We start from the raw sequence: 26,157 nt of genomic DNA, 5'->3' as shown, positions 1-26,157 counted from the left end.
TCTCACTCCATCCTGCAGGCTCTCTGCTCCGTGCTCCGTATTGATCTCCGAGGTTGCCCTGTTTCCATTTAACTTCTCCTCATAATATATAACACATCTCTGAGTCATCTGCCTCTTCTCTCTCTCTCTCTCTCTCTCTCTCTCTATCTATCTATCTCTCTCTCACTTCTCAATGAAGGGACATGACACTGAGAGGGGGCCATATAAGCAGCAGCAGGCGTCCGATCTGGCTATTGGTTTCATGTTATTGAAACCTGACCAAATAAAGCGGGAACAGCATCTGTCAATGACACCAAATGGAGATGATGCATGGGGGGGGGTCACATTCTCACTGGAGACAACCTTGTGTTTCCAACGAAAAGAGAATTACATAAAACAATGAAATAAATTCATTGCATTTGCATGATTCATCGCTTGTCCAATCTGTGAATGACTACGCTATCTTGGATAAAACAAAATGTGCTAGAACATTTCGCTAATTACAAGCTAGTCTGTGCTGTAAACAAAACCACATTAATCACACGGAGGATGCGGCATCAATAAATCACTATATTGGGGTAAAACAAAGCAGGGCAATCACACAGTGTGTCACTATCACTCAGCTTATTATGTTCAAAGGGAGTGAATTTGGAATGATATTTCAAAATGTATCTAATAGATCTGCATAGAATAACATACTGTGTTTGCAAATGACTCAGTAGCCGTCGGTCGTCAGCATCACATCAGTCACACACTCTGACTCGCCTTTCCCCTGCTCATCATATCAGCTGCAAGCTGTGCTCTTGTACACAAACACACACAATGTACGCAACACACACGCAGCCCTTTAAAGGGATACGTCACCTAAAAGCTACCTTTTAACTATTAAATTGAATATGACTCAAGTCGATATCACAACGTTATTAAGAATGAATTCCTGTATCATGACACGGCAAATGTATGCACAGTCACAAATAATAAAACCGATGATCTATCCAATTAACCGTACATCCGACAAAGCTCTTCCCATGCGTTAAAGCTGCACACCGAGTCTGTTGTTCCCCTCAGCATCCTTCCGCACTTTGTTGTGGTTTTCTGGCCCACAGTTTCACTGTTTTGGTTCACTCTTACTGCTCTCATCAACCTCATTTCCAGCAGCACCAGGCAGCTGTTTTCAGCAGAAAAAAAAAAAGTACAACTGCTCAGCACCAAACAACAGACAGCAACTTAAGACCCAGATATTTTTCTCAGGGGTTTGGTGGAGACCAAAACAAGAGTTTGACAACAAGTCAAACTCTTGTTTGAAGTGAATATTAGCGTAACATTCATCAGGTGGCCAGAAACACTATTCCAAATGAATACTGCTGTTGCTCTGTGGATGTGTAAAAAGGCAACTGTTTGCTCACACATTTGCCACATCAACTTTATAAGGTTTTAATATGTGAGTGTTGTGTTTACAGATTATTCTACTGGCCAGATCAATTAATAGAGCCTAATGGTTTACAAAAAATTAATATATATATATTATTTAAGTTCTTCATTTGTTTGAAATCATTAACATTAGCAATAACAATATATTGATACTGTAACTCATGATGGCAGCAGCAAAATCCATTGTCATTTATTTGTAAACTCAGTATGTTCCAAACATGTTTAAATTTTAATACACGAGTCCATCAAACATTTCTGTCTTGGGTCTGGTATTTTGTTTACAGAGTAAGCAACTGTTTATCTGACAAGCCCAAGAGCAATTTCAGACCAGCAACAAGTCGGAGCCTTGTTTGCCAGACGGCTGGGACACTAGCAGCGTATTTAACCATATTATGGTTAAATATGACTGTTTGGAACACACTGAGCTTACAAAATGAAAGGTGGAGAAGTGGTTTATGCTGCAGGACTGGTTTAAGAAGTTTATGCTTGAGGTGAATCAATCATGGCCATCATGATTTCAAGCTGATCTGCTGCTGATAGACAAACCTTCGTTCGACATTGTAGAGTATCAAATACAGTGGGTGGAGTGTGACTTCAGAAATATCTAGCTTTCATATTCACAAGTAATATCTGTGTGTTAATTCTTCTAAGAGAATCATATTCTCACGAAAGGGCACTAACACCCAGAGGAAATGTTCTATTGAAACTGTACAGAGGGCAGAGAGAGGGAGAGTAACACATAGAAAGAGAGAGAAAGAGAGGCCTCCATGCATGCTGGCTCCTGTTCTTAATTATAGTAAAGCACTAAAGTGCCTCATTCATTTCAGCAGGGTGGGGCAGTGGCCTGTGACAAAGAAAAAAAAGCATTTATATAATTTTCACCTCAATTTATTCAAGTGTGCAGCACAAGGATTGAGGACATAGCTATGTACACAAAAGCAAGCACACGCACATGCACGCGCACTAGATGTCACACTCATAAGAAGTGTACACACACACGCGCGCGTGCGCGCACACACACATGAATACAGAGAAATTTCAACTTCCCTCAGCTTAATTCCATCCCAGATGTTCTTGCGGTTGACAGGGGGGGGGGCATACCACATTTTCAAAAAACACACACCCATATTAAATGTTTTCAGTTAAACAGAAGAGAAGAGAAGAGAAGAGAAAACAACACAAGCACTTTCCTCCAGTTGATTTATGTGATTCTATTACATTAAACATTCTTTCCCCTGAGCAGGCTCAGCTCCCTAGCAACCATCGCTCGCAGCCCTAATGTGTCTGGCACAGGGCCACGGAAAGCTGCCTGCCTTATTGATTGCCAGATTGAAAAGTTTGCATTTAATAGGTCCTGTAATACATGAAGGAATTATTCAGAGGGGCTCCTTGTCAAAAACCCAAATTGGTTCTTTTGACTATCAAAAAACAAGGGGGCCTTGTAACAAATGAGCTATCAGAAATCTCCAAAGGGCCCCTCTTTTGTGCCTGAGATGAAATTATATGTAGCTCTGCCCCCCCCCACCCCCACCCCGCCAAAAATTATCACAGTCATGAGGAAGGAAAGCTGCAACCGTGATTATTACAAGGTTAGGGGCCACGTTGTCGCTTAAGATGAGAAAGACAAGTTTGTGCCATGTTGATCCCCTTTTGTGTAGTGATGGATTGGCCCTAAACACTGTTCGCTGTCTGGTCCCCGGCTGCATCCTGACTAATGAAAGACTACTGCTGGGTTTTGGGGGTCAATCCACTTATGGCGCAGTCAATTCTGAGAGTAAAAACAAGCTGCTCTGCAAGAACCCAAAATGTGCAAATACCACAGGGAGCAAATTTAATCAACTATCTTTGGTTGCAGAAATACAGCTGCCTTTTGACTACACAAACAAGTGAAAGCCCCCTCTCCATGCCTCTTTTCCCTTGCCTCCAACGAGCCCTAAAAGCTTTTACACCCAGGTGATGATACTCTATCTGCTATGACGGCCACTCTCATTTGTCACGCAGCTCTGTCCGACACAAACTCAATTGAGCAGCTGTGATCAGAGATCTCGGAGGTTGTCACCGACAGAGAGAGAGAGAGAGAGAGAGAGAGAGAGAGAGAGAGAGAGAGAGAGAGAGAGAGAGATACATAGAGTTTCCTCGACTCAACCTGTGGCAGACAGAGTTTTCAACCTCACACGTCCTCCTCTCACAGAATGAAATGGATGACATGTTTGGCTTTAAATGTTTCTTTAATGGGACAGCAAGTTCCCATTTGAGTGAGTTCTGCGGGAAGGTTAGAGCGAGGGAGGGATAGGGGGAGAGAGGGGAAAAAAAACATCTTATCAGGAGATTGGGAATTGGGTCAGGCAAGGAATTACATGCCATTCTAGATCAAAGTTGCCATGTGTATTTCCTCAAAGAAGGGCCCCTCATTATCAACTCAGACTTATTTCTCAGGGCGTATACTGTGTAAAGGGAAACATGATTTAATATGTTTTCGGTAAAAGAATGAGGAAAAAAAGGAGGGGGGGGGGGATACTTGAGGCTATTTGGGACAGGCATGTTTCTTGATGGTAAAACTGTAATGAGAAAGAGAAGAGAGAGGGGGTATTTGCTGGAAATGTTGGGGGGTGGGTGAGGGGGGTTGGGGGGTGTCATTCAGCATGGCTCCATTGTAAATTCTTGTCATTATATAAGTACCCCCCCACCCCCGCTCTATCATCAGATCTGTATGGAGGAGGAGGGCTTTAAATAAACAGCCCGTAGAGTTAAGCCAACTGGAACCCTTTTCAATAATTATATCCAGCACAATACTCAGTTTACATTGCATTTATTTAGCTGAAGGACTTGACAATGTAGCAAAGAAAAGAGTGACATTAGCAGCGGATGATAACAACTAGAGCGGTGCGCTTCCCAAGGGGAGACGTTTTAGTCTGTGGCTTAGAGGGAAACTGTACAGATAGCAATATGTCATTAAAAACCAGCGCCATCTGTTCAGATTTCTTGTTTATGTGCTGTCATGGATATAAAGCGTACTGGAGATACAAAAGCAAATCCCAGAAATGCAGACTGTAGGATTTTCTCTCGCATAGTTTGCTGTGCAATTAGTTGTGATTACACATTCTCACAGCGCCACAAAAAAAGAGAGAAAATAGGATATAAAACCACTTGCAATTGTTTTCTCTCCACAAGCCCTAATGATCTCTGTTTGAAGTCCCCCCCCCCCCCCCCCAATCCTCCCAGCTCTGTCCTGCACAAACTGTTTTCACAAGACCATGGCGTTTCATTCATGTGACATGCACAGTATCTGGCTAAACAAGCAGGTAATTTCTGATAAACTGCAACCAGCTTTGGCTTTAAAACTCATTCATTCCAGATTACAGAACACGACCTCTGATGTGGCAAAAAACCTCCTGCTTTACCAACAGAGCTGTAATCACTGTAATGCAGCACATACAGTGTTTGGAGCCACTTGTTTCACATTGCATGGGAAAGATAAGAACTTCAGTCAAGAATATCTACGAGCTGCGATAACAAGTTTATGTTCGCTGGTCACTCTTGCCAAAAAATGCTTATTATTTCTCTCTGTATTATTGCTGTGTGTGTTTTTTTTTTTTTTTTTTTTTTTTTTACAACCACTTGCAATGAAGCCCAAGCTCAATATGAGTTGAAAATGACAGTGGGAGATAATTCTGTTTATGTGCCATTTTCTGTTTATTCTTCCGCTGGTCATTTTATTTTATGAAAGCCATCCAAGGACTGTTATGTATTTTGTATACAGTATAATACACAGTGAGAAGGGGCATGAAATGAAAACAACATGAATCATGGAAATTATTTGGCCAAGGCTTGTGTTGTCTACAAACTTGCCAGTCTTAGTGATTACTGGTAACATGTGTGTGTCATAAGACAGAGGCTATAAATGATCAAAATGCTACTGGAATCAATTTGCTCCACATGAAGGCCAAACACTGAAATACTGCCGTAGTTTATTGCATATTTATTTGTCTTTGTGGTCCTCTCTATCTCCTCAGCTATTCTTTGTCACATTCAATAATTATCTTCAGCAGGATAAATCAAAGTTGTACCTCCGCTGTGACACTGTGTTTCTGTGACTAGGCTATTGTTAACTTTAGATATTATCCTCTGACACAACAACAGCTTTTCCCTGGGTTATGGCTGAGGGGGAAAAATGGGGGAAAAAACAAGACTGGCTGAATGCCTCTCATTTTGCCAAGTGCTCCTCAGGCCAGTACATAACAAGGAAATGGACTGACAGGTTGAGAAAGAGGACAGAGAAGCATCAATGATCTATTGTTTGTAGCCAAGGCGCTCCTTCCAACTCCTCTGGCAGTCAATATATCAAAGAAACCAAAATACATTACACCATCTGCACCGAGATATTTTACAAACACAAATTACATCATTTGTATTTCTTTGGCTTAATAAAAGCATTAAGAGCAGTTATGTACCCGAGCAAGTATGTGTGAGCATGTAGCGCACACACACACACACACACACACACACACACACGCACACGCACACGCACACACGCACGCACACACACACACACACTGCTCCCACCAAAGGTCTGGAATCTATCAAAGCCCCCATTGCAATTACCTTCCAATGCGGGAAAAATGCATTACCTCTGTGCTGTGAAATGAACACTATGTTATTCCTACAAGGCTAGAAGTCTATCTTCCATACTGTGTGCTACAGTATATATCCTGCAGCCCGGCTCTTTGACCCTCTTGCATCAGTTCTGCCTTACAGATTATGGCAGATATTAAGTGGAAGTTGAGAAGCTGATCTGCAATCAGCTGCAAGAGCTATTTTTTACCTTGGCACACGTCTTGACTGAAAGTGTTTCTCCAACACTGTAATGCTAAGGTAGAATTAAATGGGTATTTTAATGCGGGAGGTAATTTGTTTCACACATACTGTAGAAGTCAAGTTATTATTATCACCACACACAGGCCGGTCTTATTAAATCAGGTAACCGAAACACTTGAAAAAGTCGAGCCGACATTCAAGTCACTGGTCTTATTAAGAAATAGAACTGCATCTTTTACTCTCACATTAAACTGGAACCTCACAATAAACTCCTAAAATGCTTGTTTGTGTTGGTACAACACTGCACAGAAAATCACCCTGTGTCCTGTGACTTAGCAAATCTTCTTCACTTGTCCAAGCTAACACAATAATCTGCATCATGTTCATGTGTCTTTATCAGTATATTATTATAGTTGAGCTCATGCTGTTGCTATTCAGTGGTTGAAGAAGTAGTAATTTAAGTAAATACTGCAATCTAAAAATAGGTTAAAAGTAAAAGGCATGCATTGGAAATCTTGGTTAGCAAAGTGTACTCAAAGTATACTACTCAGGACTCCTGTGAGTATTATGCTGTGAGTATTTTACTGTTGCAGCTGGTTGAAGTGGAGCTAATTTTAAGTATTTTATACATTGCTGGGTGGCTTAATCTATAAAAATCATCATATTTTATAAACTCATACTCATTCTATGTAAAATCTGAATGTGTACAACTGTCAAATAAAGGTAGTGGAGTAAAAAGAACAATATTTGACCTTGAGTTGTAGCAGAGTATAAAGTGGCACAAAATGGAAATACTCAAGTAAAGTACAAGTTCCTCAAATATGACACAGTACTTGAATAAATTCCATCACTGTTCATATTCCTTTCACAATGTCACATCCTCTTTAGTGATTCTCTTAATGTTGATTTGACTTTCAAGTCTGCACACAACAGGGCGTCCAGAAGAGGACCATTTTACATGCATTCATAAAGCAGATGGACTGGCACGCTCATAAAATATGCAGAGTTATTAACCGTACAATCTGTGAGATCTAGAATGCCTACTGAGCAGCATATCTATCTATCTATCCATCTGAGGAGCAGAATACAAAACTGTCAGGAAGAAAGACACGTATCAGGGAGAGATGTGCAAAAGGCATTAATGCGCCGAAATATTAATGTTGCAGTAGTACTTGAAATGAGCATCATTTTGACAAAGACGAATATGAAGGCTGCTGGTTGGGTAACACTTGAGTATGAGTCAGAGTGTTACTGGAACTGGCAGGCAATTTGTTAAGAAAAGAAAGGAAATGTTCCTAAATCAACACATAATCTAAGATAAGACCCTTTGATTCATGTGATTTTAAAGCATTTCATTAAAAAAAGAATTCAATATGAAATAAATATCAGGAAATTTGTCTTAGAGATAGATGAGTAGAACCTCGCTCCTTTTCTGCCTGTTTAAGATGCCTGGCAGAGGTCACATCAATAGCATCTCTGTTGTTCCAGACCTGACTAATGGAGAGAAGAGAGACACAACTGTTGTTTCAGAGCTCGCTAATGGAGAGACGGAGCTCTTCATTTCCTCTGAGGCCATTCTCATTGTTTAACCATCCAACCAGCCTTCAGTTCCCCACCCAGCCACCCACCCTCCCGTCGAAGTCGAAAAACACATTATGTGACATTCCAGAAATAAAATAACACAAATTATTAATGAATATAGCTATCCGAAGAAGCTGAATTTGATTACGGTGCGAGCCATAACAGGATATGGCTGGGGTGCTGGGTGGTCTCTCCCTCTCTCTCTCTTACTCTCTCTCTCTTTCTCTCACAGTGTGTCTTTCTCTCTCTTTCTCCCATTCAAATTCAAGGCATGCTCAAACATCTAATAGATTTTTCCACCCCGGCACACAATTTACTGCTTACAGATTTAGAATTCTCTGGCTTCCGGCCAGGCCACAGTCAGAAGGGAATTAATGATATGAGCACATCAGTGAGGAAAAACAGCTTGTGATTCTCTCTCCTACAAGGTCTGAGCATAATGAAGAAGATACTGCCATAACACTGCCCCCCCCCCCCCCCCCCCCATTCCAACACTACCAAAAAGAAGAAAAAAAGACATACCAGGGAAGAGGGGGGGGCACATAATCAATACAAACACTCCATTAAATTACTTCAAAAGGGATTTTGAAGGCAGTTTGTAGAATTAGTTCTGCGAAAAAAAGCAGAAGGGGAAGCAAATATGTTTGAGGGGCGGAAAGCAAACAAGTGCAAACGATACAATCTGCCACATATTCTGAATAGATGAGTACAGTGCGGCGCGTCTTACGAAAGCATGGTATTCTTTCTCCGTCAGAGTCACAACACACCATTACTCCTGTAACACCGCGACACGTCCTTTTTATCTTTTCCAAGAAACCGCTTACTCCTTCCCACGTTGCAGTCGAAACATAAAGCATTTTCATGTGTGATAGTGACTCAAAGTCCCAAATATTGTTCTGTATTGTCACCAAGACAAATCAACCATGAGAAGACAGCATCTGTCTGTTTCCTTATCACCGGCTCCTACCCGCATAAACATTCAGTGACGCTCTGAACAGTCTCTGAAAAGGGACAGAATCTACCCTCTACATCAAATTGAAATGTTCCGACTGAAATATTGTGGGGATATCAACTTGGGTATATGTGCCAAGTCTGGCATACAGATCAGATGTTGCATCAGAGGGAAATACAGTGGTTGTATCCCCAAGCCGGCAAGGCTGTAAAGAATCTTGAAATGCAGTGATATCGCTCGGTGCCTCGCTGGCCTTCAAGCTCAGTCAATGTAAGTTTAGCTCTGATCGCACAAAGTCATATATAAATGTGTTCCAATTTCATACTGCACACTAATTCTAAGCAGCTTTTCAGTATGAAGAGTGTTCACGCTGGAAAAGTGACAAAATCAAACGTACGTATTTAGACTGTAAAAGAAGGCTTGATTTTTGAGTGTGCTGTTAATGGACACTATTATCTGAGGAGCAGCTGCAAAAAAATTAAACGAACTGTGGATGGTTGTGAAACAGCTCCAAGAAAAACACATAAAAATTAATAAAAATTTAGTGTCTCTTTTGTGACTTTTAAAGGACAAGTTCACAATTTTAATATGTAAGTAATGGGGGACAAAATCCACAGTCCTCATTCTGTGCAAAAATACATTCCAAAGTTTATCTGAAGCTAATATGAGGCTTCAGCAGCCTCAGTCAAAACAAAACAAGTGATACCCTCCCTCCACCACAGAAAAATATGGACACACTTTCCGGGGAAACTGTTACTAAAAAGACTTTATGCTCCGATTTCATTAACTCGGACTGCTGAAGCCTCATGTTAACTCTTGGTAAACTTTGGCAGTGTCGTTCTACAGCTGCAGTTCAATTCAGTTTCAAACTTTAGTATAAACTGGTGAAGTATTTTTTTGTACACTATACTTTAAATAGGACAGTTTATTGTAGGGCTGAAGGTTTAATCAACAGCCTCTCCTATCCACAACTGTCCTTGAGTAAGACAATGTGCCCCCAAATAACTCCTGATACATTTGTATGGAAGAAAGGTAAGTCTGGACTCTGGACAAAAGCAGCAGCCACATGAATGTACTTAATATATACAACATGCACAGTAATGTAGGTCAGTTATTATGGATGACAGAGAAAGAAAATCCATAATGTCGTTCTTTTTATACATACAACTCACAACAAAGTGCTTTTTGAATCAAATCTAGCACGTCTGATTTTCCTCTGGATGTTGCTAAAGATATTGGATGGAAAACATCAATCAGAGCGCTCCATTTGCAGCTTTTCATACAGCAAAGAGCTGCATGAAGTCTTTCCTTGAATAATAATAGCTGACCTTCATTAACCATCAGTCGCTGAATATTCCATGAAAATGGTAATGTTTTCTGATATTTAATCCATCATGTGCCCTCCACTTAAGCGTGATCCACTGTGGACATTTGGAGGGTCAAACAGCACAATTACAACAGCTTTAATAAGCAGCACGGCCAGGAAGCATCTGATATTTTAAACAAATATTTGTGATGCCTAGAGAGACAAACAAATCCAGTAATATTATTTTTGTAATTTTATGGCATCATTTGTTTGCTTTGCAAAAGCCGCAGTACAAAAATAGTATACAAAGCCAAGGGGAGGGGTGAAGGCTTTTGCAATCCACTGTATATTTTTCTCTACCTGCATGGTTACTATTTCTTGTCTAGGTGTTTTCTCATAGACCCCTGATCTTTGCAGCGCTGAGGGCTGAACCAGCTACAGATGATACTACAGGTGAGGGCAGGAGTCAGGAACACCATCTATGCTCCTTGAACGCAGGAGTCATAAGCTATGACCTTGTATAATCCTCCACATCATCTCAACTCACAATCTGCTCACTGGTTTCCACACCAAAGGCTTGAACTGAAGAAAGACAAGACAGAAAACCTATTGAGCTATTTTGTGAGCAAGAGCCATCCTTTGTGTTTTTTTTTTTATTTTTATTATTATTTTCCATTTATGGCTCTATGTTTCTCCTGGCACAAGCCAACAAACTGTATCAGCAGATACAGCTCTCCAACGCTCGGCCTCGTAGTATACGAGCAGAAACCAATTTCGGCAGGCAGCAATGAAAAAAAAAAGGAATCAGGCCAGTTCTCTGGAGAGAGATAGAGGGGCAGAATGTAAACTTCCCTGGCAAGCCATCCCTGGTGGCATTAACTGTAAAAAGAAGCTCACTCCAATACAAGATAAACTGAGTGGACACTTTGCATTACCTGATTAAGTGGATTACATTACATATTATGTAAGAATTGCAAAATACTCTGTGTACTCAGTAGAAATATGTTATCTTTGTCCTCCTCGCTCGGAGTTTGAGGGAGACTTACGTAATTCAGTTTGATTGTTTTTCTTTACAAACCGAGTTTAATGTGATTCAATTTCCTTCATGTTACTTGAGGTCCTCAAGAAGGCTGAGTTTCTAGCTACATGGAATCCTTAAAAAAAAAAAGCAATAAACAAACAACGCAAACAAAAAGAGTTTGGTAAATAATCCCACGTCTGAGTGCTAAATATGAAGCTACTATTAGCTTAGCTTAGCATAAAAACTGCTTACTGCTCTCATCTAAGAAATATTTCAGCTCATAACCTCCTGTAAAACCACAGCATGGTGTTTTTACATTTAGTTGTGTTGTTAGAGCAGATTCTGTCACCTCTGTACACAACCATGCTAGCTGTTTTCCACTCTTTATGCTAAAATAAGCTAACCAACTGCTTGCAGTAGCTTCACATTCAATGTAAACACGTGACAGCTGTATCAATCATCTCTTGGTAAGAAAGCATCTTTGCATGTTTCTCAAGATGTCAGACTATTCTTTCAATAAACTGATGCCAGATGTTATGTATACTAACTTAAAAAAAACAAACAAACAAATGTTTTAAAGGACTGTAACAAAAGGCCTTCGTACGCCTCGTCAGCCGCTCTTTTAAAACAGTGTGTCTCAAAGCCTGACTAAAGTTGGCATTTGAATTATGATACCAATCATCTCTCTGCCTCGCAGGTTTTAGAGAATCACAGCTGTCGATGCTGCAGGACAGCAGTGAAGGTCACTTGTTTCTCTAATTAATTACTTTACTTTGTGTGTGCATCTTTAGTTTCAGTCTTTATGCCTTTCTGAGGACAGGCTAGAGCTTTGCTCGCTCACCAAGCTATAATTCCCTGTGTAATGCAGATCAAGAGCGAGACAATTTTACATTCTGCTATTTGAGACACATTTGTCTTGTAGTATTTTTCACATGTTGCCTGTGAGACACAAATACATAACAGTGCACTTAATTCACATTGGCAGCGTGCCAGGAAAAGTTAGGATATGCACTTGGGGAAAAAAAAAAGAACAGTTTCCCTCGATAACAATGGCACACTTTATTGCTCTTTAGCTCACAATGGTTTTCTGTGCAGCTTGTGGTATTGCTGCAGTATCCTGTTATGGGGAACAATCCAATTCCTCTGACATAGTTACAGATCAGCCCGAGAATAACAATCAGCAAATACATCATTCAGCGAGCAGCCACTTCAGGCTATTCTGCTCATAAATACAATCCAAAAAAGAGCATATAGCCCTATCATAAAAAAGTCAGTTTAGTCGATGAGGCAACATATTACACAGTATTACGGACATTCAGCTACAGGACGCTTTAAGGGTACTTTTATATCTGATCTGCTGCTGTGGCATGAATATTTCATTTCAGTAGTCAGCAGCATTGCAGTGGCACATTTCATATTTCTATGCAAACCCTTGCTCAGAGTAACATGCATTTGCCTTGATGAATAAGTGATCTCTCTCTCTTTCTCTCTCTCTCTCTCTCTCTCTCTCTCTCACTCTCTGCCCCTCTCATATTGTTAGACTGTCAACAACCGACACACGCCAAAGATGTAGCGAACAAACAAACAAACGGATAAGTGAGTGCACACCACTGATTGTCGGTGTGTAGCATGTGTGCACGTGTCCCTCTATGCCTGTGTGTGTGTGTGTGTGTATGCGTGTCAAAGCGTGAGTGCATGTGCGTGTGTGTGTGTCTCTGGTGCCCTGCCAGAGTCTGAGCCCGTTCTGCTGAGTGGGCAGATTCTCTGGCGGAGTGTCCCATCGGAGTGACAAGTGCATTTAGAAACAGCCTGATGGAGTCATTAACGGCAGCGCCGCTCATTAGCAACACACGCACGCACAGACGCACACACACATACACTCACGCAACCCCTCAGTAACAATAGCGTCATCGTCAGGTTATTACACTAACAACAGATAAATCTATAAAATCTAGACGATACAGCACATTTATAGAAAGCCATGATATGGAACATGATATCATTTAAGAGGCGGGCTGACACATCTATTTATGAAAGCAAGCAATCACATACACACCCACAAGCACAATCAAACTATATTGATTACTGGAATAACAACAAAGCTTCCATTATTGATCCTCGCGTCCTTTTTGTGTATGAGATTCAAGCAATGTCGAGTAATCAAGGGCATTACAGCATCACACAGAAACACACCACAGCCTCTCTTCCTGGAAGATCCAGGGCAAAACAATACAAGAATCATCAATAAACCTCCCTTTTCTACAGAAAAGGTTCATTTTTTTTTAAACCTATGGCAGTTTTCATTTCCACATAAGCTTTAGGCATAAAATGATTATTAAAAATGACTTAATAGAGGATCATAAAGCTACAATTGTGGCTTTAATCACCAGGTTACATTCTTATAACCTGACAAGAGGTACTGTAATTCTGATGGTATTTTTAGCATGTTTGCTAAGCTACATTACACCATTATAATCAGCATCAGGCATTACATCACAGCTATGTGAGAGAGAGGCAAATAAGTGGGAAACGGCTTCAAAGGGAACATTATGTTCTTTCTGATTATTAGGCTGAAATGCCAGCGTTTCCTATTTGCATCCGGTGAGTCATCTGCAGAGACATCCAGCTTTATGTTGGGCCTGATTCATGGGTAATGCTGTAGCGAGACCACGAGAGCCTGGTGCAAGAATCAAACATTCACTGACACTTAGCACCACTGTATACATGATGAATACGCCAGACAAACCATTCAGACACACACAGCTATGATCCTTAAAGCTGCTGAGATACACAGCCAATTATGATGTGAACTGATGGATAAGAAGGTATCAGAGGTGCTGTAGACTGCACTTTGATGCGACTCAATTATTTAAATACATTACCAGCTGAATTATGTGATTTTTGCAATGCTGCCTTTGTTGCTGTCACACTTGGAAAACAGAGCTGTTATACTGTAGGATGGTTATGCGTTGGCAAACACACTGCCATTACCTCTAGCTTGCCTCTATTAGTGTGATTCTCAGCTCATTATATCGGGAGGAATTCCAACTACATACTGATGAATTACTCCAGTCAAGACAACACTTGTTAAACCAACCAAAGGACAATAAACATAAGCTGATTTATGGTGGAGGCAGGACACAAATACATAAACATACAACACAGCAGCCCAGAGAAATTGGAAACACCACAGTAACCTTTCAGAATGAAGGGAAAAAAAACCCTAAAAAGAAACTGAGGTTTCTGCCCACACTCACCTAGCTGCGCCCTCTCCCTCTGGACATCCTTGAAGTTGAGTCCGCTGGTCAGGGTGCTCTCTCTGTAGCGGTGGAGGGCCTCCCGCCTCCCGTTGGTCCCCAGCTCCCGGAGCACGGAGGGTTTGAGAGGCTCGGCCTTCAGACCGTGGGCCCATCCTGAGAAGTCTGGTACCGTCCACTTCACCAGGTCCTCCAGCCGCACAATGACCTTCTCGGACACTGCAATTACTTCGTGCTAGAAGGAGGCAGGGCAGAATCCCAGTTACAATCAGAAGAACATAAGGGGAGTTATATTAATGCAAGTCTGCCAAGGTCATGGATCATTTACCATAGACTGATAATTTTAGGACTTTGTTTGAAACAGTTTCATTGACAAACTTTATATAGAAATGGGTAGATCAAAAGCATAGTACTGCACTCTCAAAAACAAATGCAGTGGAGAAGAATTAGTAAGTAAAATAAAAACAGTAAAGTAGAAAGACTTCAAACGTGTACTTATTAACTACACTGCTTGTGTAAATGTACATAATTACATTCCACCACTGGTATGCAATGTATGGCAGTGTAAGGTTACATAATGAGGGTCAAAGGCTGACTCAGAAATAGACTTAAAATCAGTGCTGCAAGAAGACACAGGACAAACAACAGAACGTCCTTGTTTATCAACTAAATTGGTATGTGCGTCAAGTAACATTACGGCTGTGGATGCACATTCATGTAAGTAAATTACAGCACCATGAATATGGATGATGCGGATGATTGCTGAATTGAATTTATGCCCGCAGTTAAATCAATGTCAATGAGGACGTAGATGTTTCAGACTTTTTGATTAGCAGTTAGGAAGTCAGGGCTCCTGATATTCACCATGAATGCTGAGATTTTACGCCTTTAAATCACAAGTCACACTCGGCAGCTCTGATTACACCTTCAAAGAGTAGAGGAGTAGAAGAAACGTAATTTGTTACAGCGAGGGTGTAATGAATGAACTGGAGAAAGCTGTGAGCCAGTGGTCTCCCTGACATACAATAAAATTAATGTGACACTGTCAGGAAACTATAAATGTAAATCTATGGCGGTGACGTGCATGGTTGACACTCTGGGGCTGAATATAGCTGTGGTTGGTTCTGTGTACACACTTTAGTCTGTTCAGTTACTTAATAAGATTTGCTCTCTCAGCCAGTATGCGCTTGATTCAACCCCTTTCAATAACTCTCATACTCAGAGAACTACAAGTGCAAAGGAGAGGGAAGGAAAGCAGAGATGCTTAAATGTGTTTCCATTTGAAGGCCTAATGGATGAAGTGCCTGTTACCAGTGGAGTGAAGTGGTGTGCTGGACGATGGCTATTACAGAAACAGGGAAATCTGGAGGACAGATGTGTACAGGCAGAAACGCAGACACTCTGCGTAGGTCTCTGATGTTTACCTTGGTTATCTCCAATTTACCAGGCATCTGTCTGTCTGTACACATTTCCCCGTTAAAGAGACTGCACATTACTGACTTTAAAATAGCACTCATTTATGCCGTATTGACATATTTACACACTTTATGTATGAACGAGAGAGAGGGTGGACGCTATAAAAGCTACACCTCTACGATCTAATAAAATCCAAAAAGCTCAACTCTGCAGTAAAATCCTCCCTTTGTGAAGCTTAAAATGTCAAGTTTTTTGTTTATTTCTTGGCATTTTAAGCTGCATTTCCCACATTTTATTGGATTATTTCAAAATGTTCCTGTTATTTCATTTCTATATTCTAAAAACAAACACATGAGCACATGACTCTTCAGCTTTTCAGATTCTCTTCTGAGTGCGCCGTCTATACAATTACCCATATTCAGTTCTCACATCATCTGCAACTACAGGCATATCAAATCCCAACCAGTTGGAGACAGTATTTCCTTATAAAGGAAAAGCCTGCGAGGGATAGCTTGATATAGCTGTGCCTCCCTCACTAAGTAGAAACATCAAACATGGGTTTTCGGTCTTCTTATAATGAGCTGTCTTCAGCTGTCAAGTGGTGGCGGGTGCTTGTAACCAGCTTTCCATGCAATGAAAAACTGACTGCTCTTTCTGCCTTCAGAAAAGCAGGCCATTTAAATAATGTAGAGCAACAGTAAATAGCATTCAGCCTGCAGCCAAAAACCACATTGTACTGTATCTCCACAGAATTAGCTACTGTACTTTGATGCGATCTACTGACAGCACGTAGAGAAACAAAACCATGAAATATCCCAGTTCAGTCCATTCGAAACAAAAATAATGCGCTGAATGTTCTGCTGCTGATGTATGAGTAAAAAAAAAAAAAAAAAAAAAAAAAAGCAATACTTCAAGTAATTCAATAGCACGCCAGAGCATTCACAAAGCAACAGCAAATCTTAAAAACACACAGCCATTCCCCTCCATATCAATCAGCTGAATGACATGGTGCCTTGTGTGAGTGTCAACAGATCCTGTTTGGGGACTTGTTCGGCTTGAGAGCAAAACACAACAGGTGAGAGCAATTCAGCAGCTGTCAACACAGTCCAGAATATAATCAGTCTATGAACGGAGCCACAGCTCCAAAAACAGGCTACAACCATTAGCTTTCCCATATACTGTTTTTTGTTTTTTTCCTTTTTTACCAGCCAGATTTACAGCGGCTGAGGTCCGCTGCGTGATGCAGCACATACAGTCAGGAAGCAGAGCACTGGCTATTGGTTTGCATAAGACATGCACAACATTTGATTGAGAAATTTTAAGCAAATACTGAAGAATTAAGAAATTCTGTACTGTGTCTCTGTGTGAGGGGTTCCTGAGAAGCAGCCAGCACAGTCAGTTATTGGGAAACGATCATAACAACAGCGTTGCACCAGCCTGGTTTGCCTATGATAAAGGAAAAAAAAAAAGGTCCTCAAGAACTCAAGAATTTCAAACAATAGTGAGAAACAGACCAAACCAGGGCTGCAACTGATGGTTATTTTCATTTTTGCATAATCTGTTTCATTGAATATTTTAGTTTATAGAGACTCAAAACAGTGAAGTATGAACCCAACTCTTTTTGTCCAACCAGCAGCCCCTAAGTGGGGAGAGAAGCAAATATTTGAAATTTAAGAAGCTGGAACCAGTGAATGTTTGACATTGTTGTAGAGCTGACAAAATTCTATTAATCATTTAGTCAACTGACAGAAAATTATTCAGCAACTGTTCCAATAGGCAATAAATCATAAATTCTCTGGTTGTGACTTCTAAAATGTGTGTATTTGCTGGTTTTCTTGGTCTATTATTATAGTAAATTGAATATTCCGGGGGTTTGGACTGTTGGCTGGACAAAACCACAAATTTAAAGGTTTCAACTTGGACTATTTTCTTGCATTTTATAAACCAAATCAAATGAATCTAGAAAACAGACAGACTGATTATTGGAAGATTTATTAGCTGTCCTCCCTACATTCTTGCTTAATTAAATGACTTCAACAATTTATCTGTTTCTAATATTGTTGATTAGTTTTCTGTCAAATCAATTAATGGACCAATTGTTTCATCTGAAGACATAACTCTATGGAGACTGATCATTCCAGTTGTAATCCTCAGCACTGCAGGGGTCTTCTACTCACTACTTGGATTTTTGGGTTTCAAAGGTGCGCTTTAGAAACTTGGGGCCTCGCTCCTCTGTAAATGCCGCCCATCCACACTGTGCTGTCATTTCGAGTTAGGCAGCTTATAGTTTAGCAAAGCAGCAGACACAGCCAGCAGGCCACTTGATAATATAGGTCAGAGGACTGCAAGCCCACAGCCAAGAGGTGACACTCCACATCAGCAACATACAAAGCAGCCGGGTGTCATTTCAGTGACACTTCCTACACCGACGCATTAAGAGCATTTATACACCCTGAGTCCTACACTAAATGTCTTAATGCGCCACCATAATTTTACCTCGGGTATGTCAATAAATGCACACATTCTCTAACTGCTCGTTTCATGATTGAGTTAAAATGCAAGGTAACACATTAACAGCTGAATGTTACATTCTGCCTCCGTTCTTCTATCAATAATTCATGTTATTACTGCAGCTGCATGATGTCTCCAAAAACATTACTGGGTGAATTTATTGCTATGGCTGCACATAATGGACTCAAAGTGGAAAAAAACAGACTTCTGCTGTGAAACTGTAGATAACTCCGTTCCAGCAAACCCATGACTCCAGCAATCTCATTGAAATTAAACTCGCTAAAATCCATATCATTCAATTTATATGGATGCAGCGGTGCACTGGTGGCCAAAAAAACTGAACATGAGGGACATTCCCGGTTCTATACTCAGTGATCCAATTAGAGACAATGCACCCTGAAATATTCCATATCACTCTGAACAATTCCCTGCGAGAAATCCACGCCACTGTTGCGCGAACAGCAAGAGAGAACAGACATTCCTGACTGTCAGCGTTCTGGGGCAGAGCGTCTCATCGCTCGGACAGGACTTTCAGCTTGGGAGTCAAGGGGTACACGCTCCCAGTGGGTGGGTGTCTTTCTATACTGTGGGTACACACATTGACACGCACATATGTGTACACACACACACACACACACACACAACACTCCTGTCATGCTGGGAAGGTTTCAGCCTGCTGCCTCAGAGAGGTCAGCGCTGGAATTCCTCAGGCCAAAGGAGATTAGTAATTGAGTAATGGACATGGTGACATGGACAATGAGGAGACAGAGAGGGGAGAGAGAGGAGCAGAAGGAGAGAGGAAGAAGGAGAGAGAGAGAAAAAACGAGGGTATGAAACACAATATGAGTTCATTATCTATCTCCCCTCCCCATGACTGACCTTGGCTTCAGTGTCCCAAAACAAACTTATCTGGGAATTAAGCAGGAGCTCTGGGGAGTAAGCCAGGGACAATTGAATTAGAATATGTGTTTTTTTTTTTTTTTTTCAAACTGCCTCGAGACTACAAAGAGTTCAAGGTACACCATTTAAAAGGTGAGAATTATTGTACATAATGTTCTGGCACTTAATGCATGCAGTTTATTCATATGCATAAAAGTTGCTGTAATATCTGCGGGGTGCTGAACTCATCTTTTATTCACTGATTCCATTAAGAGATTGCTCTTACATGAGCTGGGGTGATATATGAACTTAGCATTCTTGCGCAGCTATGATGACAGAGAAAAATAGCGAGATAACAGGAGTTTTCAAAGCCTTTCTCAAAGTGGGTGAGGCATCCATCATGTAAGGTGACACCACAAAAAAGCTGCGTCAGCTCCCTTGAATCACTGCAGCTTTGTACCCTTGTATTTTAGCAAATGCGCACACACACACACACTCAAAATAAAGGACTAAAGGCATGATGATTCCACATGCTCCATCTGAGAAACCACAGTTAAGAATGAAAAATATTGGCTGGAGTATTAAGCAAGAGCTTCTCATCTGTGGCTAACATTCTCCTCAAAGGTTATAATAACGATCTGCTGTAGCTGGGGGCACTGGAGTCATGCATCAAGGCAAATGTTTGCCTGTTCAAGTGGTTAGTCAATGACAAAGTGGAAAAAACCGAGCTAAAGAGCACCAAAAGTCTCTTGTGTGTTGACAAACTGGGCGCTGCTGTAACATATCATTACTCAGGCTGCAAAGACACAAAACAGTTTGGTGAAAAAGAAATCGGCAGATTGCGAAGGACGGGAATGACAACTCCTAAACCAATGGGAAATGTTAGTAAGGTTTCTTTATAGCCTTTGAAGTCCAGGGTATTCCATTTTAAAGGTTTTAAATTACACTATCCTAAAAAGCTGGTAATAATTTACATGCTATTTCAGCAATGGTGAGGAATTCACTGGAGGGCAGTGTTCAGAGTTAATGACTTGTTCTGCGGCAGGAGGAGGCACACATGCGCGCACGCCACAAATGCACACTCACCCCCCCCAGCCCCCCCATTCCACCCCCTCCTCCTCACCACTACCACCTCTAAATTCCAGCCATTGTTGCTTGAATGGGGTGATGTTTTGGGGGGGTATAATGCACAGACTCAGCCAAGACCAGAGAGCGGTATGGATGCTCTGAAAAGATCACTGTAAATATGTGCCATATCACATTTACGCTCCAGTCATTCAGCGGAACGACCTTATCCATCAAAATGCCGGTCGCATATCTAAGCCACTTACACTTAACTCAACTAGCATCCCAGATGCCTGAATTACCCATTCAGGGTTTTTCCCTTAGGAAAAATCAAAGAAGCAGCAAATGAATACAATCTAATTTCCCTACAAGCTGGCTTTCCAAGCACTGAAACACATGCATGGACTACTGCCATGAACTGAAGAAATGGCTCTGGATGCATGCCAAAGTGTTTTCCACAGCAATCAATACTGGCCTACTGCTGCAGTCCCCAGCCTGTCAGTGTGTGTGTGTGTGTGTGTATCTGTGTGTGTGTGTGTGTGTGTGTGTGTGTGTGCCAAAGCCTTGTCAGCTAGAGGGACAGAATAGAGGAGAAGAGAGGTCAGATGAAATCAGAGGTGATGATAATAGCACATTAATATAACATGATCCAGAAATATTCTCTGAGGTTGTGAATCCCCCATTAAGAGCTCCTTGCTGTATTTGCAGTAAAGTGGGGTATATAAGTGTAAGATAAGCATAAGCAATTAACCGCCTGAAGCCGAGTATACAATAAGTGGGTGTTGTGTGCGGTGAGCTGTTATCTACAACAGCTCTCTCCCTCTCTCTCCTGAAATGGGGAGTCCAAAAACAGAAAGTATTACAGCCAGCAAGCAGCACCAGCAGGGAGAGGCAGGCCATTTGGAGTGGGAAGAAATAATGTGTCACTCAATGAGTTTTAAAACACATGTGACTGTTTAGTCGGTGGCAGTTTGCAGGCAGACAAATAGAGCGGAGGCCCCAATAGAGGGTTTGTCATAATGGGTGAGCAGCTCGACACAAAGCCTGTTTAAAGAGCAAGCAGAGCTCAACTGGTGGGGGTAAACACTGCTTGTCAGGCTGAGATACAATGAAAAATAGAGCTTCCTCCACATATGGACTTAATAATTAACTCAGTATAAATAGATTAATAAATTTTTCTTTTTTTTTTGCTCTGGATCTGTTTATCAACTGCTCAGCAAACACAGGCGCCGAGAGCGAGGTTTGTTCAATGAATCACTATTTTCATTTCCAGCCAAAGCTGACTGGATTTAAAACTGGCTGCGTTTAAAGAGGAATTGACCTCCAACCCTGTGACAGAAGAAAAACAAGCACAGTAGGTCATGGGTTGGTTCCTCTTGTCATTGTACAGCACAGCAAAAAAAAAAAAAAAAAAGAAAGAAAGAAAGAAAAAAGAAAAACACAGCGCAGGAGAGGCTGTGAGCAAACAAATACCTGAGAAATAACCAGGAAATTACATCATATCTCGGCACTGAGAACACAAGTGAATCAGTAATCCAATTCCAGTGAGCTAGTTCAATATGAGGCTGGTTCTGATGTCTTGAAAAAGTTGTGCCTTTTGGTATTTGGAGGATATTGGCTTCAGGCTTAAGATAATAGCTATCTACAAGATATGAGGCGTGATCTCACACACACACACACACACACAGAGGGGTGGGGAGTGAACACAGCGCCGGCTGTTTACATTTCAAATGTCACAAACTGTTTCTGTTTTATGTTGTGAGAAAATATTCACGAGTAAATATAACATGTTCTAATAATAAAAATGTCACGAGCCTCAATGACACCAAGTCGTGGCTTTACCTCATGACGCCGCCTGAACTAAAACCTTGTGAAAATAGCACACTTCCTGAGAGCTGTAAGTTATCAAGTTCATATCTGTGTGAGTCACTGCGCTAATTTGAACTCCTGATTTTCAGCCAGTCAATTACAGATTTACAGTTCAGTGTAACTCCAAGGCCATTAATCTATCCTTATGTGATATGAGAGCCCTAAGGGGGGGGAGGAATGACTAATGCAAGGTTTATAAACTCCACTTCCCAGTGTACTTAAAAATGAACCTCCTCTCTACTGTTTACCTTCTTTAAAAAAAAAACAAATAATCCTTTCACACATGCATCACTCAGGCGGCAGAGTTTCACAGCCGGTGAGTTTTAATATCACAACTCTTTGTGCGGGCCGGTTTACCCTTCCTGTTTGTTTTTTGGATTATGGGTTGCGTCTGTAAAGCGCTCCTAGCTGACTCATGCAGTGCAGATTAGTGTTATGGGGCAAAGTCAGCGAGAATCTGAATGGGGCTCAGTGAAGGTCATAAACTGACTTGAAGTTGTCAGGGCAATTTCCAGTGTGTAATATACAGTAAGTAGTTCCACGGTTTGCTGAGAGCGGGGAGATTTGACATGCTTTTTAATTGAGATGAGCCTGCAAGTCACCTACACTGCACTTAAATGCATCACCCCCCCCCTCCAAATTATATTATTTCATAGTCTGGTCTGTTCTATAATCAGAGTGCAACTTCAAAGCAAAAGCATCTGTCTCTGGTGTCTGCAGGATTGTGTGCTGTGATGCAAGTTGCTGCATAATTCATGCAGAGAGATTTGTTCTATTCCTCTTATTATTTGACTCTGTTATCAAATACTCAAATTGCTGCAGATGCTTTTCCTCTTGTATCACTCTGTGCTTGACTTTATGTCTCAAATCTATTTTATTCGCGTTGGCAGAGCAGTCCTCCTTGTAGATATACCCCATGGGCTGGAATGTAACCACTTTGCAATGCAAATAAGTCTTTGGGAAAGGGGGCGGAGTTGACATGTCGTTGCGCAAGTGTGGCCTCAGAATCGGCGATGCATGCACTCAAAGTAATTACTAAATAATTGCAACGTGTTAAAGGCTAAAGCGAGAGGGCTCCAGGAGATGATACCCGCTCATAGAAGAATTCTGCCACAAAGATGATAGCTTGTCTAAGCGGCAGGCCATAAATAGCCATCTTTCTCATGAAAGGGAAATGTGATAGCCACTCTATTACTCAAGAGGAAAGAATGTAAGTAAACCATCAGCGGAAGAGTCAAGTACAAACACGGCTTTGTCCTTCCCTATAAACAATATAACAGCAGCAGAGAATAATTTCCAGCCAGCCGCAAGTGATCAAAAGCAGAGAGTAGTAATTAAAGTGCTGTTGTCGCTGGAATGAGGAATATTGGGGGGGGGGGACAAAACATCATTTGTTTTATAGCCCGGTGAGAAAAACTCTCAATAATCAGAGTAATGCCATTCGCTGCAACGATGTAACCGGATCACAAGCGCCACATATGGCCACAGTCAATCATAGCTATTGCTTTTCTCTCTCTCTCTCTCTCTTCAGTGCCAACAACGCCTTAATGTAACACAGAGACGTTTCACATTGTTGAGGATGGAAATGTCCACATGGAAAATTATGCAAAGCGTGGAGAGTAGTTAAAACGTGTCAGCGCTGGCTTTGGCTCTTGCCACGCTTTATTACTCGCTCTGCCTCTTTCAACATCAGGCGGCATTACAAAATATCTAATAACTATCGCACAGACCGATCTGAGCCAGTTTGATCCCATGCATTCATTACCAGTTTCGCAATTTCCGCCCATATGTCAGTATTTGACACGCATTTACTGAGAAATGAAATGACAAGAGCCTCGGCGCAGGATTCTTGCGGATTTTCCCCCTTTATAACACAATTAGCCCCATAGAGCGCAGCGGCAGCCTTATTGAGCGCAGCTGGACAAGTGCACATTCAGCAGTTGACACCACAATAGACAAATAGGCTAAAGTAAAACTGGAGAACAAAATACCGCTGTAGGTCAATCCTTTAACCGCTCGGATACATCAATGTCAGTATCAGTGCATGAATGCCTGTGTCACCAGAGACTACACATCCACCGCCAACTCTTAATGCAGTAAAGATGCTGTTTAATAAAAAAAAATGCTCGAGAACAAGGAGAGAGCACAGAGAACAAACACGGAAAAAAACACATACACCACTCACGCGTAATTATTCATCAGGCGATTAATATTCCTACCTCTCCATGAGTGACTGTCCGTCCCTGGGGAGTATCCTCGGGTAGAAAATAAAGTTTGGAGCTTGATAAAAGTTGCTTGCTTGTTCTTTCTTCCCAGAGCAGCTGAAGCTCCGCTATGCAAATAGGATCCTCCGGTTTACATCTGACGAAGAAAAAGTCTCCAAGAGACAGAATCCTCGCTTTGCCGTCCCGGTTAAATTTAAAGGCTTTATAGAATATATATGGTCCATGTAAACCGCAAGACGAGCCCACCCACTGTAGAAGAGGAAGGGGGAAAAAACACAAACGGAGAAATTAATGAATGGCTTATCAACTCAATTGGTAAACAAATCGTAGCAAGGTGGACACAAACATTTCAAACATTTCACCCCTCTGCGTAATTACGCACGGCTGGCAAATATCACATCAGGATATCTCAGCTTTTCTACACACAATTAGTACCGTGTAACTATTTTTAGATGTTCAACATATGACACAAATGTGGTCGTACGAAATGCAATGTGTCAAAGTTTTGTGGATCAGGCACATGAGCACGGTTTAGAGTAGGTGGCGATTAGCGCAATGCGAAAATAAAACAAATCGACGGTTGATAACAAACGTTACCTTCAGTGAGTTCGGCTCCATCTCGACGTTATGAATTGATTAAACTCAACACGCTCTCCAAACTTGCTGGCTTGAATGGATTGCCGAAGGTCCTGCAAGGTACATATTTCTGTGGAGTTTAAAACATCGTGTATTAGTCGATAAATAGCCGTGGAAAAATATTTTTTTTGAAGTAAATGCCCTATAGGAATGATTGTGTAAACGTGTGCGTTAATTTGATGGCGTAAATCTGCCGATAATGATTTTTTGGTGCATTTATATTCAGCGTGATCACGTGTCCAAACAAAATATTGTCATATAACTATAAACAAATGAAGAATTTTCAACCATCAGTGAGTAGTAGTTGTATATAAAGGTAAAAAATACCATTTGCGCAAAATTCGCGGCCTTTAAAAGGCTAATTTGCGCCAATATTATGTGTTTGTGGGCTTTTTTGTGACTACGTGTCTTCCAGGACTTCTGTAAAAGACGTTCAGTATGAAAGCACATTTCTCACAGTAATGACACTGAGGCGCTTGCAGTGGATGCCTTCAAGAAACAATGTTACATGAAAGTTAATAGGGCTATCAAATGATTCCTCAAAAGGCAATGTGGGACCCGTGAGGTACTGGCTTTTGCTTTGAGCGGAACTCGGTCTGCGTTTACGGGCTCGGTCGCATAGGTTGCCCTTAATGCTGAAAATAATGGCCTTTATGTTTTTTTTTTTTTTTTTTTTTTTTTTTTGAGTCGAGCAACGAAAAGACAAAAATTGGCCGAGTTAGAAAGCGGGGCGTCACGAGACAGAATTCACGAGGCGGTCCATTATCCAGCCATAAATCATGTTAAAACGCTGCGCTGACCTTGTGAAGACAGCGGGATACATATTTGACACGGGTCACACATATTTGCACCATCAAAGCCTCTTATATAATTATATTGATAAATATTTATTACCATAATCACCGGAGAATCACAGCGGGCACTAGGAAACAAATATGAACCTATGAATTACGGCTATGATATTGATACCAAGTTACACAAACTTCACGGTTTCTATTTTCATCTGTGGTCTCATTGTCTTTTCAGTCTCCGCTGGCTGTATGTGTCAGCTGTATTTTATCGGCTTGTCTGGAGTTGTTCGTGTATAGAAAAATACTCGCTCCGTCCACAGCGCTGTGCTGTTTCTCCACCGTCATCCACCCTTTGCCCTGCATTTATCCACCACTCAGATCACAGAGCATGCAACAGCGACATAGGCCTACTTCTGACACCAG

General features: G+C 41.3%; 1 protein-coding gene across 1 annotated transcript in view; it reads right to left on the bottom strand.

The window, feature by feature from the left end:
- Positions 1-24,981, bottom strand: part of arid5b (AT-rich interaction domain 5B) — a 75,336-nt gene extending 50,355 nt beyond the window's left edge. Inside the window, exons 1-3 of the mRNA XM_018697002.2 lie at positions 24,905-24,981; positions 24,302-24,556; positions 14,343-14,577 (exon numbers count right to left, since the gene is read on the bottom strand). Coding sequence (XP_018552518.1) covers positions 14,343-14,577; positions 24,302-24,556; positions 24,905-24,925 — 511 coding nt within the window. The 5' untranslated portion in view covers positions 24,926-24,981. The remainder of the gene's footprint in view (positions 1-14,342; positions 14,578-24,301; positions 24,557-24,904) is intronic.
- Between the last annotated feature and the right edge of the window lie 1,176 nt (positions 24,982-26,157).

The sequence above is a fragment of the Lates calcarifer genome, linkage group LG16_LG22, assembly GCF_001640805.2.
Source record: "Lates calcarifer isolate ASB-BC8 linkage group LG16_LG22, TLL_Latcal_v3, whole genome shotgun sequence".
In the NCBI taxonomy this organism is placed as follows: domain Eukaryota; kingdom Metazoa; phylum Chordata; class Actinopteri; family Centropomidae; genus Lates; species Lates calcarifer.
This window is presented reverse-complemented; position numbering and strand designations above follow the sequence as displayed.